The 15,147-nt window shown below is 38.9% G+C and overlaps 1 protein-coding gene across 5 annotated transcripts in view; it reads left to right on the top strand.

Moving 5' to 3' along the window:
* The window catches only part of LOC111569393 (intermembrane lipid transfer protein VPS13B), a 322,692-nt gene that overhangs the window by 45,194 nt on the left and 262,351 nt on the right, over window positions 1-15,147 (top strand). For all 5 annotated transcript variants that reach the window (XM_023271473.3, XM_023271472.3, XM_023271475.3 and 2 more), the window contains exons 12-16: window positions 2,171-2,258; window positions 4,477-4,662; window positions 6,983-7,152; window positions 9,779-9,973; window positions 12,843-12,967. In XM_023271473.3, the coding sequence (XP_023127241.2) occupies window positions 2,171-2,258; window positions 4,477-4,662; window positions 6,983-7,152; window positions 9,779-9,973; window positions 12,843-12,967 (764 nt within the window). The remainder of the gene's footprint in view (window positions 1-2,170; window positions 2,259-4,476; window positions 4,663-6,982; window positions 7,153-9,778; window positions 9,974-12,842; window positions 12,968-15,147) is intronic.

Genomic DNA, 15,147 nt, shown 5'->3' with positions numbered 1-15,147 from the left:
GCCATATGGCAAAAATTCAGCAATCAGTTCCAGGTCCAACCAACAGCCTTCTGAAAGTGCATCTTACAGCTGACAACCTACACAGAAGCCTGCTCTATTTAACCAACAGCAGTACTCTGAAAAAATGCATTAAACGTAATGAACTTCTTGACTAACACCTTCTATTTACACAGTCCTCGCTAAATGAAACGTCTGTTGCACTGAGAGTCTGAAACTGTTAAGAGCACAATTAGAAGAAAATATGTTTCCCAACACATTAGTCTGGATATGATTTTAATGTGACTTGCTAAAATAAACACAGTAATTGCTTTGCTACTGTAATACAGAAGTTTATCTGGGTCAATAAACAGTAATCTGACATAATTACATCCAGCCCCTTTTATGTTTCATCTGGAAAAGCTGCATTGACACCTTCCCACATTTCATGGTAGTGGAACTCATAGTATTTTCTCATCTCAATAAATTCAGGATTTGTATTTTTCCATTTCTGTCAGTCACCCAGCTGCTGGCTGCAGTAGAGGAATGTGCTCACTCTCTAAGTAGTAGTGTTAAAGCTATTGTTCCTGATAACGCTCAGCTTCCTTCATCAGCCCTAATAGCTCTAGTGTTGACTCTACTTAATGTTCATGACCGTCAGTGAAGCAATTGTTTGGACACCCATCCATCCATCTATCCATATTTGAAAGTCAAACACTTTAGTGTTAATTCATTAGCGATTTTGAAACCAACCTGGCTTTGATCCAAAAGCATGCCAGAGCCATTAGAGATCCCCTAATAAATATTACTCATTAACCCGCCTCCCTGATAAGGCTCTCCTGAAATCTCTGTTTGGAGAAATTGTGGGTAAGTCTAGGGTGGGGTGTTAAATGTCCATGGGGCCTCTTTCATTCTTTCTCTCAGTTTCTTGCTTGCTCACTCATTCTCACTGTTTATTGAGCAGTAGAAATATAACTTTCAAATGCTATCTAAGGCAAGGTCAGTGGCTGTTGACCTGCAAACTAATGATGATAAGTGATGTTATAACAGGGCACTCACACCCAGGTAGATCAAAGATTTGATAAAAGTTTTCTGTTTTTACCATTTTACCCTTATTTAGTTTTCATTTGTTCAGAATAATTGTAAATACACAGCCTTGGGGTTGCACAGTGCTTCTGCAGTTCGCATTGCTACTCATCTTTAAAGTGACATTTCTATGTTCTTCCTGTAGCACTTGTGCTTTCCTCTGGGTGTCGAGGTGTGCCCCCTGTAGCGCAAAAAATACTGAGGTCAAATGTAAACACTAAAATGCTCCGAGGCTTGAATATGTGTGTTTATATTTGTCTGTCAGTCCTGTAATAAACTGCAAACCTGTCCAGGGCGGAGCCTGCTTCTTAATTAATGTGCACTTGGTGAGGCTGCAGTAACCTGAAGAAGGTACAAAGTGGCGTAACTTAATTTGCTTTCCTTTTATTGATAGACAACTTGTAATCACATAGTCCATTGATTATCATTAATGATGGTTTCTTCCAAACTTATATTGCATACAGGCATGGCCTATGTTACATTCAAGCTACTGTAATAAATTCTTAATATTATTTCATAACCTTGGAATGAAAATGTCAGCTATAATCCCAGGCAGACAGGTTTGATTCATTATGAAATAGTCCTATCTTCTAGTTGATAAGATACATATTTCCACTGGCATACATCCAGGCACCAATTGAATGAGGAAACTTTCAATTCCTTTTATCAGTAGCTTATTGCTCAATAAAGAACAGACTTGATATCTAATAAATTACTTACCTTTGCACAGTAAAGTATAATGAAAGACCGACTTAGAAATAACATCTTCTTTCTGACTGAATTTACCGCTTTGTGCCCTAAAAATTTTATTGAAAGAGGTGTTTATTTGTACTTAGTTTACACATTAAGTTTTGTCTTCTTGCTATAGTAAAGCATCTCCTTTCTTTTTAAGTCTTAGTAACTACTTCAAAGAATCAGTGATATTACTGACTTGTTAAAAACAACAAATATCAAACTAAGTAGACCAACCACTCAATAACTCTTTTTATCTCTTATTTGACCCCCACTGCTATATCCACCTCAACCCCAGTCATTGCCACTCTTGGAGGCTATCAGCTTGTTTGCTCCCTTACTGCCATGTTTACCTAACTCTGCTTTTGTTTGACAGGAGACCTACACGGAGATAGCGGGCATGCAGCGCTTTGGTGCTTTCTACATGGATTATCTCTACACAATGGAGAACAGCAGCAGCAAAGGTATTGTCCAATTCATTCCTCCTCACAGAGCTTGTTTGGTCATCTCTTTTCTCTTTTCCATTATATCTATCATATTCTTCTTTTCTCTGCCCTTTTCTCTCTTTCTTGCTGTCTTTCACTCTCCTTCTCTTTCTCTTTTCTTCCCTCCGCTCTGTCAAACAAGCCCCCTGGAGACTCGAAGAAAGAGCTTGTCTTGTTTCAGTCACAGCCACCTGGTCCTTGACCCTTTCTGTCCTCACTCTCACCCCAAACTTACCTGGAGGGCAACTGTCAGAAGTGTTTAGTCTGCACTGACACGTATTTGAGTTTCTCTCTCCCCATTGCTTGTTGAAACACTGTTTCCCCTCTGTCTCTTTACCTGTAAGCTCTTGGGAAAGTGAATAGGCCCCTCTTGCCTAATTAGATGTCACTCTTCCTGGCAGAAGCCTTAAGACGGGCAGGGTTACTCATTCCTCAGCTGCAGCACTCTAGAATGTTTATTCAAGTTTGAAAGATCTGAAGTTCCCATTAAGAGATAAAGCGTGCTCCTTTCAATTTGAAATGTTATATTTGGCCCACAAATGCCTCTGTGCTTTAGTGTGTGATGCTGAGCATTTTATTTCAATACTGCTGGAAAGCTTCTCAATGTGTAAACATGACAAAGCTACCTGACTGACATTCAGAAGTTCAAAGATTTAAAAAAAAAAAAAAAAGAAGCTTTACAAGTGCCACATTTCAATAAAAAAATGCAGATTAAATCTGCATAAATAGCAACCCCCTACTGTGTATTTTGGCACAAGTATGATAGGATACCTATTTTGCCTGTATGTTCCTGAGTGTCAGGCAAATATGGTGTTAGGTGATCATGCTTCATGGAGTGGAAGCAACCACTTACAATAATGATTAGTGATTAAAATTTCTGTCAAAACTGCCACAGTTGCCTTTTCCAAATAAAATGAAGAAATAAAGATCTAGTCAAACCTATTCAATAACTTCAACCGTTATTTTAGCTGTGTTGTTTTACTTACCTCTCTCCTTTTCTCTTTCCTTTTGCTCTACTGTGCCTCACCCTTTTTGTGACTAGGCTATTGTTTCCTCCTGCTGCTGTCAGCTGTAGATTATAATCTAAATTAAAAAAAACATTGATACTGTCATCCTAAGCTGTCAAAGTAATTTTTGACAGCAGGATAAGTGTCATTCTGCGGGATGGCTGTGGTTACCCCTGCCAATTGGAATGCTTCTCTTCTGTCAGTGTTTCTCTTCTTCTTGAACAAGGACCAGATCCAGTGTCAACCAAACAAATTAGCCTGCATTGCCACAGGACTAACGTAAACTCTGAGTCAACTGAAATACTAACCGACCCGGGTCACCCTTAACATGGACTTTACATCAGAGTAACATTGCAGATTAAACAAAATTTCTTCTTCATTGTGAGGAAATGGAGACACTTTTAAATCATCTAAATCCCAGCTAATTTCAGCATCCTCATCATTCCTCTGTCCATTCTAACTGCAGCCATATGGTTGATATTAGGCCTAATTCATTGCAGCCAAATCGCACTAAAAGGAAGGGGAAGTGGCGCTGCCTGTTGCCCTTTTATAAATTTTCAAAATTCTGTGGAAGTTACACAACCATCCCACCGACCTTTCAACTAAAAAAGTTAAATTCATAGTGTTGACTCTGAGCTGTAAGAATGTTCAGTACGGTGGTGGAATGTAATGGGAATAAAGCAAGTTGTGACCCTTTGTCCTCTTCCTCCCTCACTGCCATTCATCCACCCCCTTCTTTTATTTTTAATTTCTCCCTTTTTATTGCCGGGGAGCTGAGCCTTTTAAGTGGACCTCTGGAACAGGGACCTGCGATGAATGAAGGGACAGCTGTGTGAGAAAAGTGGACATTTGGAATATGCATCATTCCAGTGGTCCAAGTCCCTGCTGCTGCATTACACCACAGCTATCTTTGTTGTATTTTTATCCAACAGATAACAAGTTTCTGTACTTATACTTAATTAAAAATGTCATACGGAGAAATGTTGCTACCCTAAATGTTAATTTAGAAAACAAACATTGAATAGAATAAACGATATATGATACCTTCTATGCTTAATTGAACTTCTCAAATTTGACTTGTGAATGGAATGTGTGTTAATTTTGTTCACTGGCAAAAGAATCCTCAAATTTTTAAGAGAACATGCTATATATATTTTTAGCGGGGTATGTACATTTATGTCTTTTTGCAGGCTCTCAGGATTTCTCTGTAGTAAGCATGGAGGAGGTAGTGCCTGTGGTTCAAGAGACGTCTATTAAAAGGCTGGTGGTGGGACCTCTAGACATCAGGCTACACAGCAGCGCTATCCACCGCATCCTCAAGATGGTTACCTGTGCCATGGACCATGAGTATGAACCCTACTGCAAACCACAGAGAGGTCAGAGAACTCGTGCTGACATGTAAAATAACTTTACACTCTTTTCAACCCAGTTTCAATTGCCTCTTCCCTTGTCTCTTACTCAAATCTCTTGTCTCTATTTTAGTATGTTGTGTTCTGCTGGTGATCAGAAACTGCAGAAGTTGCTCTGCTAAAGCACTTCATAGTATCGTCACCACATTGTTATTTCCTTGCACAATCGATCCTTCAACACACAGCTGAACATGAAAGTAGTGACCCTTTGGACCATATGAGGGAGGTTAAGCCAAACACCTTTTGGTAGTGATCATCCCTGCACAGCTATTGATGAGCTCATCCCTTGGATGTTGTGAAAGAACATGGAATGTCTGTCTGTGTGTAATATCTGTAGCAATAACTCTTTTGCGAAAGATTTCTGTGAAATGATAACATCCGTAGGTTTCGGTTGTTTCAGCATCTGCGATAGATAATAGATGATAGGATAATTACTATAGAGGTATTTGTATAAAGCCGGGTAGGTCAGCGTGTTCCTTCTTGTTTCTATATATGTCTGCTCTCTAGCGTTTTTTGTAGAAGGGTCTGTATAGTTACCCACAGGGGGAGGAGTAGATGAAGGAGGAGGCCAGGGTTGCCATTGCAGTTGCAGTAATAGAATAACACATGCCATATATATTTTTACATATGCTTTCCTCTTTTTAAAATTTGTTTTTTTACTCTTATTTCATTGCATTATTATTTAATTTAACCATGCAGAAATTAACCTTTGAAACAAAGGCATGAATCCGTACTGTATAGAAGCAATAAACTCTTGTCATGCTCGTATTGCTGTCCTACTTCTCTTTGGTTTTAAATCAGAAACATCTTTATTTAATATTCAAATAATTCTAAAAACATTTAGGGAAAAATGTATTGTTAATTGGAGAAAGATCTCTCTAGCATTGTTATTGTCACTGGTGTACTTTGCATTTATACTCTGGAGTGTTAAGAACCAATGAGCTTACTCGTGCCTAATTTTGGGACTGTCTGCGGATGATTTTGGTGACATCTGTTTTGCTTCAGTCGGTCAAGTTTTGTGTGCTTGCTGAAAGAGAAATAGAGGTCAAGAGGTCAAGGACATCACTACATTTCTGCTCATCTTGTGATTTCTTCTGTGCTCTTCTTCATGCACTCTTTGCCAAGAACTAAGAAAGGATTACTTTCCTCTCCAAGCTAACTGTCAGTGGAAGCCAAATTGGCTGATGCCCTTTAGTTGGCTGTTCTGTTAAGATGTTGACTTATTGAGAGAAGGAGGTTCCTGCATTTAGTTTTTTTATATTGACTAAAAACAGGAATTGCAAGTTCCAGGGTGTGTTTAGACCGTAACATATTACTAGTTAGTAATATTGGCATGCACACTTATTTTTCTCTGTTTTCATCTTCTCTGCATGGTTTAAATAGAAAGTGTTTTAGTGTTTGTGATCAGGTCCCTGTGTACCATGTGAGTCTGCATGTTTGTTATAAATTAAATGTTTTCTCTGGATTTTGACCTTAGTGCTGGCTTACGATCAGATTGGACGTAGTGGTGCCAGAAGAACCTGATGCAGATTTTGGAAGTAGGCCAAAGAGCAAAGCAGCTTTGAGATCAGGTTCTGAGCCCACCTTGTAGTTGGGAGTCAAGCCCAACAGAACCTTTACAGAACTGAAACAAGCCCATGTCCTGGGACCAGAGCCAAAGCTGTAACGAAGGGTTCAGATTTTGGTTTGCCTTGGGCCCTGGACACGGTTTCGTGGTTCAGTGTTCTGGTCACTCTTTACTTCAGTGAGTGCTGACCTTACAAGCCTCTTTTTAATGTTGACTTGGTTCACTTTATTATTTCTGGTTATTGATTAAGTGAGTGGTTTTATGAAATCATTCAAAAACAAAGCTACTGGGAAACAGCCACTATAATGAACAGTGTTTGGAGATGCCAGTACTTTTATAGTGCATGTCTATGTAGTGTATGAGGTGGTGGTTTTTGTTGGAAGAGACCTTCTCATTGTTTTAATGCTGTAGGCATGGAGAAGCAGCACCCACTTAAGGAAATTGGTGTGCTTTATAGCTAACCTCTCTCTCTCTCTGTAAAACAACTTTAGTTCTTAAATCCAAATGTGTTTGGTATTTACCCACTGCCTCTCTTTATTTCAAGTAATACACCACAGGTTTGCAAACTCATGGTTAGATTCACTCGATTAAGGCAAAGTAAAACCAGTTGTTAGTGTAAAAATGTTAAATTTTATGCTTAATTCTATGCATTTCCTGCCTCCCTGCAGTATTTATTTCATATCAACCACATTTCTTTTTGTTGTCTTACTCTCTTTGTAGAAGTGATTGAGGAGAGCAATGGTCCTGCTACTGCAGAAGAGATATCACGCTTGGAAGAATTCATCCCAACCAGACTCACTTGTCTCACTCTGCTCCAAGTCTCAGTCACTGTCTCCATGGCAGAGTTCAACCTCCTTCACACACTAATGCCTGTCATCATGGGACGTAAGGTAGTACCTGCAGATGTACATTGCTCCAGCTAACATCCTTCTATCTGCATTCTTGTAGGTCCATTGGCCTTGTTGGTGCATTCTGGTTAACTTGCATTAAATTAAAGTGAGACAGTGTTTAATACAAGTCAAGCAAGACATTAATAAGCAAACAAGCTGATCAGACTCAGTCTGTAAATGCAATGCATCCCCACTGTTCAGTAGATGCAAAAACTATTGTCAGTAGAAAACTATTTGCTGCCTATTCAGGCTATAGGCAGCAGTTTGCTAGGTAGCTCTGAATTGATTGCTAAAAATGTTTATATATCGCACTAATATCTCAGTATTACTAAATATTTAGATTTTGACAGTTCTCATTTATTTAAAAAAATAAGATCTACATACATTTCACAGAAAATCACCACAGAGCTACAGAATCTAGAAGTGTAGAAACACATTGAAAACTTATGTATGTCATATTTTCACAAAAACCAGGAAATATTCAGAAAATTTGAGGCTTTAGAAACCTGTAAAAAAAACAAGAAGTTATGAGTTACTCTGCTCTATTTCTCAGTTAGAAATCAAACCAAGCAGGTTAGTAATTGTATTGTTCAATTGATCCATAGAATGTAGGTATCCAATCAACATAAAGTTCTGACTAAAGCAGGCTGTCTAGTAGTGGTCTCAGAGAGTGAGTAGTGTCCAAATCAGGGATAAGAGAAACAAAGTCATACTCTTGGGATGGACTAAGACATACCGGCATTTCACAGTGGATGACTGGGAAAAAATCCTATTATCTAATGAATCCAAGTTGGAGGTTTGAGACAGTAATGGGAGGGTGTATGTAAGAAGACCAGTAGGAGAGAGAATGATCCCGCTGTGTATCAAACTGTGAAACATGGTGGTGGAATGTCTGGGGCTGTTCGTCTGCTCGGAAGTTGGACCCCTCCAATGAATCGACTCTGCCCTGACCAAGAAAAAGTAGCTCGTCATTCTGCAGAGACGTACTACACCTTTTGTATTGCATCTGTATGGAGAAGGATTCATACTGCAGCAGGATGATGAGCCCAAATATATTCCAATGCTTAGCAGTACTAATTGAAGACCAGGGAATTCCGACCCAAGGCAAGGCAAGGCAATGCAAGGCAGCTTTATTTGTATAGCACATTTCATCCACAAGGGCAGCTTAATGTGCTTTACATTAAAACATTAAAAGCATTGGAACCATTCAGATAAGCATATAAAAGAGCACAATTAAAATGGCGTGTGTAATAAAAAATGGAAAAGAAAAGGAAAAATAGAAATATATTATAAAATAAAATTACAATTTGTGTTTAAAACAAGTTAAAATAAGCTAGAATCGGAAAGCCATGGTAAACAGAAAAGTCTTGAGCTTTGATTTAAAAGAAGTGAGAGTTGGAGCAGACCTACAGCTTTCACTGAGTTTGTTCCAGATATGTGCAGCATAATAAGTAAACGCTACTTCACCATGTGTAGTTCTAACTCTAGGGGCTGAAAGCAGACCAGTACCTGATGACCTCAGAGGTTGAGATGGTTCATAAATTAACAGCAGATCAGCTATGTATTTTAGGCCTAAACCATTTAGTGCTTTATAAACCATGAGCAGGATTTTAAAATCTATACTCTGGCAGACAGGAAGCCAGTGTAGAGATCTAAGGCAGAGCTCCAAACCAACTTTTTCACTGGTAACACCGGTTCAACCAACCTTCTCATTTGGCTGCACCTCCCACCTTGTCACAGGCAAAACACATCACTTGCTGAACATTTTAGTGTCGGTAGACACTACAATTTACCAATGTTCCCTACACACCCCACATTGCAGGCTGTGGTAGCTGCTGCTTGGTAGCTGCTGCTTGGTAGCTGCGGTGCTCAGACAGGTGTGTGACCACAAACTATTTTGAAAAGAATTAAACTAGGGCGTTCTAATATCAGAAACTGAGTTGTTTTTTTTTCTACATGCGGTCTTTTCTGAGCGGATAAAACAGCACGTACTTGCATTTCACGAGAAGACCACATTTTAAGCATAAATACTGCAGTACACTGAAGTTATAAAAGTACTATTTTCCACCACTATGGTTAACACAGTAGCTGCCTGTGCCGGTTAGAGCGACACCAGTACAGTTTAATGATCATCATGCCCTCGCACAATGCGACCACTTGAAATGTTAACTCACACTCTCAAAAATAGGTCGCACATGTGATCATTTTGTTCGCAGTCTTTAGCCGTGCAAGGAGTGCTGAAGGTCATGGACTTTCTTCTGCAGTCATTTGGCCTCACCACTACCAACTGTGAAGAGTGTTAAGATGATGCTAGAATAAAATAGGTTGTCAGGTTTTGCACACACTTGTGAAATCCATGTATCTAAAGTGCTGCTGTCATTAAGGCAAAAGGAGGGCACGCCAAAAATGCTCTGAAATTAATTTACATTAATTTTTAAAAAATGTTAAGCTAACATCATCATTTGTAATTAAACATTTTATGTTAAAGAAATGCTAATAGGCGTATCTTTACTGGTGATCTCACTTCTCATACAAAGGAGACTGATATGGACATTTTGGCTTAGACTACAACAAGAGTAAAATTTGTAGTAATACTTTCCACCTTTTTATTTTTTCAATCCTCCAGGCTGCACCTGGACCAGTCTCTGTGCCAGTGTTTCAGCCGGTGCATCCGCTACCGTCTGTGCAGTTCCAGGTGGAGAGGGTGAATGTTGAGCATTCAGTACCCATGTATGCTCCAGAGCTGGTCACTACTGTCAGCAGCCTCAACCAGCCCTCTGACAACTTGCTACATCACTGCTATGCACACCTCTACCTTAAGGTGAGCAACACAATATATTATTGTGTGGTACTGCTTCAGACCAAGAACGCCTCCCATTCCCACTTACAAAAACCCTAACCACCTTTTTGTAGACATATAAAGAAAAGGAGCACGTGGCAAATGACACACAATTGATTACTGGTGATTTGATTTACTGTTTCCTTCTGTGTTAATAAGTCAAAAGATGAACCGATTTGTTTGGTTCATGGTTGTTGATTTGTTTTTTTTATTTAAGTAGTCCTTTGAAATACAGAAACTACATCAGGTATTTGATCATATTCAGTGCAAAATGTCTTGTAAAGTGAGTACATAGCCATACACTAATCATACAGAAAACTAATTTTGTTTCAGTGCCTTTTTTTTTCTGGTTTGCTATTTTTAGTTGGCACTGTTTTGTTTCTGTCTTCATTTTGTTTATTTCATAATTTTAAACATTGTGTATCATTTTTCATTTTGGCACAAAATATACATCTGCTAATTTGTACAGGATGGTTTTAGTGCACTATGACACCGCAATAGGTCTGCAGCATTGCCACACTCTTAACTTCACTCTGAAATGACCCCAGTGACCTTTTAAAAACCTTGATGACCCCTTTTTAACTGGTCATAAAAATTTCAACACTGAGCTTCGTGATGAGCACCAGTCCATCTCTGCTCTTCTTCAAGGTTTTCATCTACCAAACTGATGGGATGCTACAGGCTTGTATTGTGCAACTGTTAGAGTTGCCAGAAACATCAAATTACAATTAAATCTTTTGGTTCTTCTGGGAACAAGTTTTAAACCACTGGGCAAGATTCCTTGTCACGCTTGCCTTTATCAGATTGGCTAATATGAAAAGGTCTCAGTAAGTAAGTAAAGTTTGTGTTCTAAAAAAAAAAATGATGGAGATCCCTAAACTTCATGTGGCAGCAATCAGTTGACAGCTTTGAACCTTCTTACTCATTGACAGAAAACCTGTTTATACAAACTCCTCAGACTGTTTGTTGTTAAAGGACTTGTTTAACTTTCATATTTTGAAAAGATGTACCATAGGTGATTAGGAACTCCATTCATAATTGTATTATTTAATATCCCTTTAATATTAGTATGTGTTTTTGACAAAGCAATGACAGTTAGAAATATGCATTTTTAAAAAGCATCTGAATGTGTCTTGATTACCTACTCACTATCAATTATTCATTTAAGTACAAGTAAAACTTAAGCCATGATGGATGGCTACTACTGAAGTACATTTGTCTCGCACTTCGAGTTGCAATTTTACCTATAAATGGAACACAAATAAAGAGGTTGTAACCTGTGTGTTTATAAGTTACTTCCCAGGTGTCCCATTGAGTACATATAGAACTTTGGCGGCTTTAGCAAATCCAGCTAATGAACTTTAGGAAGCCTGGACAACAGATCTGGAGTGATTTGTGGTGGTCCAGTTTGGCCTGCTATGGCCTGAGTGTGTTTTTAAGGCAGGATGTTTACTGGACATCATGCTGGTAGTCCTTATCACAGGGTCACTCCAGGGTTAACAGCCAACTGGTCAGTGGCCAAGGATCATTGTGACCAATCAGCCAATCGGCATCTGTATCTGCCAAGGTTCTAATTCTACCTCTGGATTTTGGCAGTGGGATCATGACAGGGTGGAGGTCATTTTGGCCGCAATTCACCCAGTTCAGGAAGTGATTTGAAAAGGGTATAAACTCAGGCTTATCTTAATCTGTGTTTTATTGACGTTGGCTGTCAGAGCTTAGGTATCTGTCTTGAGGATAGTGGTTAGCCATTGTCTCACTTTTCCACGATTGTAGACAAGAGCTCTAGAAGAAGGCCACAGAGGTAAACTGAAAACTTGGGCTTTTTAAATAACTAGTTGCTTCTGAATGGAAAACTCCTGAATGGAGAATAGAAATCTAGTCTCCCATAGGAAGCTGTTGTGAATCAGTGTGTGGTGTGTGCGCTTGTATTTCATAGTGGGATTTTTTTTTATGTCTACATCTGTATCTAGCAATCATACAATTCAAATTGATATATTACTCCAGTGTGTAATATTACATCCTCAGGCCAGTTGTCTTATTATAAATGAATTATCATTGTAGTTTTATGCAAGGTTTTGTCTGTCTGCTCTGGGCCATCTGCACAGCAAAGTGGTTTAGTACACCTTCACTTGCAGGAGTCCAGCTCTGTGCATATACAGCAGCTGCCTGCTGGACAGCTGGGCCCAGCAATCATCCTGTACCTCCAGTATTAAACACGACTTTACCACCATGTGTGCTATTAACAGTATGTAAACACTGAGATTGCTGTACATTATGTGTGCTAGCTTTGATAATGACAATTTTTGATTGAGACATGTCACTCTTTTCGTCATCAACAGGGATAATCAGTGTTTTTTGTCATTGTTTTTTCTGTGCTTTCTTGTTAGTGTGTGTATGTATGTGCACTCAGTTAAGTCTGTACATATGTGGTAGTATACATATCTGTGCTCCTGAATTACGCAAATTACTCAAACTATTTGACCAAAGAGTGTTGAAGACTCTGTGTTATGTATCTTCATGAACTCACACTGCACTAGTCATGTCATGCCTTGCAGTATTATTGCAGCTGTTTGCAGTTGTCCAATGTACTTATAGCATGCATTTTTCCTCAGTGATTCCAGATATTTTAAGACCATTTTGCATTTCTTTTTTCTGTAGAAAAGCTAAAAGTGCAAATTTTAGCTGTGAGAGGTTGGTTGAAGACAAATGAGGTCAAATGAGTTTAATGGCGATTAAGATGAGAGACCAATGAGTGCAGTTGCGTAGTTTGATTTTTTTTTTTTAAAATATGGGAATCTTCAAGACTCTCTATTCCTCTCTCATTCTTTCTTCATGTCTTTATATGCAGGTGTTTGGGTTCCAGGCAGGCTTGACATGCCGGGATAACTCAGGCAGTTTTCTGCCTCTCATCCCCATCATTCCTTCTTTCAGCACTGCACTCTACGGAAAGCTTATTCAGATGTCTTCAGTCTGGTGAGTTTGTAGGACTTTTACTATGATGAAAATTTGAGTTGGCAAATCACCAAAAGCTGGGTTTACATGAAGACTGTTCAAAATATGTATCTCATTCATAAGTGAGGGCACAGACACAACAAAATGCATTACCCTGATCCTCCAAAGTAAACGGTCTTGGAGTATTTGGTTCAGGTAAGAACGCCATAAAACTTGAACCTAAGTAGGTTCCATAAATTTTCTTACTATACATTAATCACAAGTATGCTGTTCAGAAAAGGGTCTAAAGAGTTAGTACAGTATCATCCAGGTGAGGTTTTATGCAGGTTGACTTGATTATGGTGATTATTTGCAGCACAAGTTGATTATGGTCAACACATTATTCAGAGTAGAAACTGTTAATGGAATGTACTCATCTTTTTGACTGCTGTTTGATGGCTGAAGGCTAATTTGCCCATATTTAAAGTGACTGATTAAGGTGACACCCAGTGAAGTTAAGTCCGATGTCTGCCACACATTACTTTCACACTTATGAATTTTATGTTGCATATATTGCACATTCTGTTTGATTACACAGACATGTATTGATGACGTTCTTGCAGCTCCTGTGGATATCATTATTGATAGCAATCACAATCAGTTTAGCCTAAATACAGGCCAAGGTCAGGGAGGCAAACATACATGAATAGCTTTTTGTTTTTCAGATTTTGGAAAGGGTAAGATGTGTACCTCCTGTGTGTGTATTTACAGGGTTTTCCAGATTATTACTCAAGACACGGTGATTGGGTTAATTAGGGTTGCACAGTATTAGAAAAAAGTTGGCATTTGTTTCTCTGCAATATTTATTATGTTATGAAAAAAGCAGCTCAGTAAATATAGTGTTGGTATAACTGAACAACTGTAGGATGAAGTCTGTGGCCAAAGCACAAACCGGTGTTCATGGCTGCAGCCTTCACCATGTTCGCTGCATTGTCTGTTGTTATATACACTTTATGTTTCTCATCTCGGCCCTAAGTAGCCAATGATTCTCTCAGCCCCATTGCTATGTTCTGACTTGGATGATCGTCTGGGGAAAAAGGCCATTTGCAAACAGTTTCTTTTCAGTTGGAAGTCTTCATTAATAAAGTGGATGATGAGACTTTTGTAGCAGTCTGTTGTTCAGCTGGATCACAAGTCCGTTGTAGCTACATTACATTCCACTGGTGACAGTGCTGTTTTAACTTGTACCTTGCATTTTTCTTACAGTGCTGGGTTGGCAACCTAAGAAAAATTGGCATAATTTAGTGTTACATACAGCTTGTCAAGTGGTGAGATAATATTTTTAAAACCCTCTTTAGCAGTGTGTTAATTGGTACCATGTCTTTCTTTACGTGAGAAGTTCTGGCACCAGGGATTTCTCTCTGCCATTTGGGACCTTTCTCATATTGTGTAACACTGGCAAAGCATCTGAAGTAGTTTTTTTTGCTTTGGGTCTTGGGTCCATCATCATTTAGACTTTTGTGTTGCAGATGTAAATTGTCAAACCAGTTAGCTGTGTTGCCTACAGGTAGTGGTAACAGACAACAAAGTACCTATTTTCGGTCAACACCATCCTTCCTGTTGCTCCATCAGCCAAGCATGCCAGAAACTTGTTTCGGTGTTCAGAAGGCAGATGATAGACATAAGCTACTCATTGAGTCTTCATAAGGCTTTAACTACTGACCTCAACAAGGCCCATTAAATAAAATATACATGTATGTACATAACAAACGTGCAAGGAACGACTATGTTTCCCAATGATCAACAGAAAGCCAAACCTCATTATGGTAAACACTGCACACAGATCCACTGTCAACCTACTGTAAGACCAGTTATTCTTTAACATTGCTTTCCTTCAAGCTTTTTTCTTGTCCCTTCTCCTTACAGTCCCACAAAACTCACCTTTTACACAATTCTCCACCATCCTCTCTTTCTTTTTGCCCATCTTTTACCCTGTAGTCTATTCTTCTCTGCCTTTACCCTATTTCTCTTCCCTCTCTTCCTCTCTCGCTTCACCCACTGTCTCCTAACGGGGTGCCTTTTTGTACTGTTCCTCTCCCTTTGTGTATCACATATTTTTTTTTCCCATTATTTGGTGCTTTAAAAGCTTTTTATAGCTTCAACATTTATTGTTTATCTCTAGTGGTCTAACCACATACAATCTCCATTAATCCAACTGGTCC

This window comes from Amphiprion ocellaris, chromosome 9, assembly GCF_022539595.1.
Source record: "Amphiprion ocellaris isolate individual 3 ecotype Okinawa chromosome 9, ASM2253959v1, whole genome shotgun sequence".
NCBI lineage: Eukaryota > Metazoa > Chordata > Actinopteri > Pomacentridae > Amphiprion > Amphiprion ocellaris.
The sequence above is the reverse complement of the archived record's forward strand: the minus strand, read 5'-3'. Positions and strand labels throughout refer to the sequence as shown.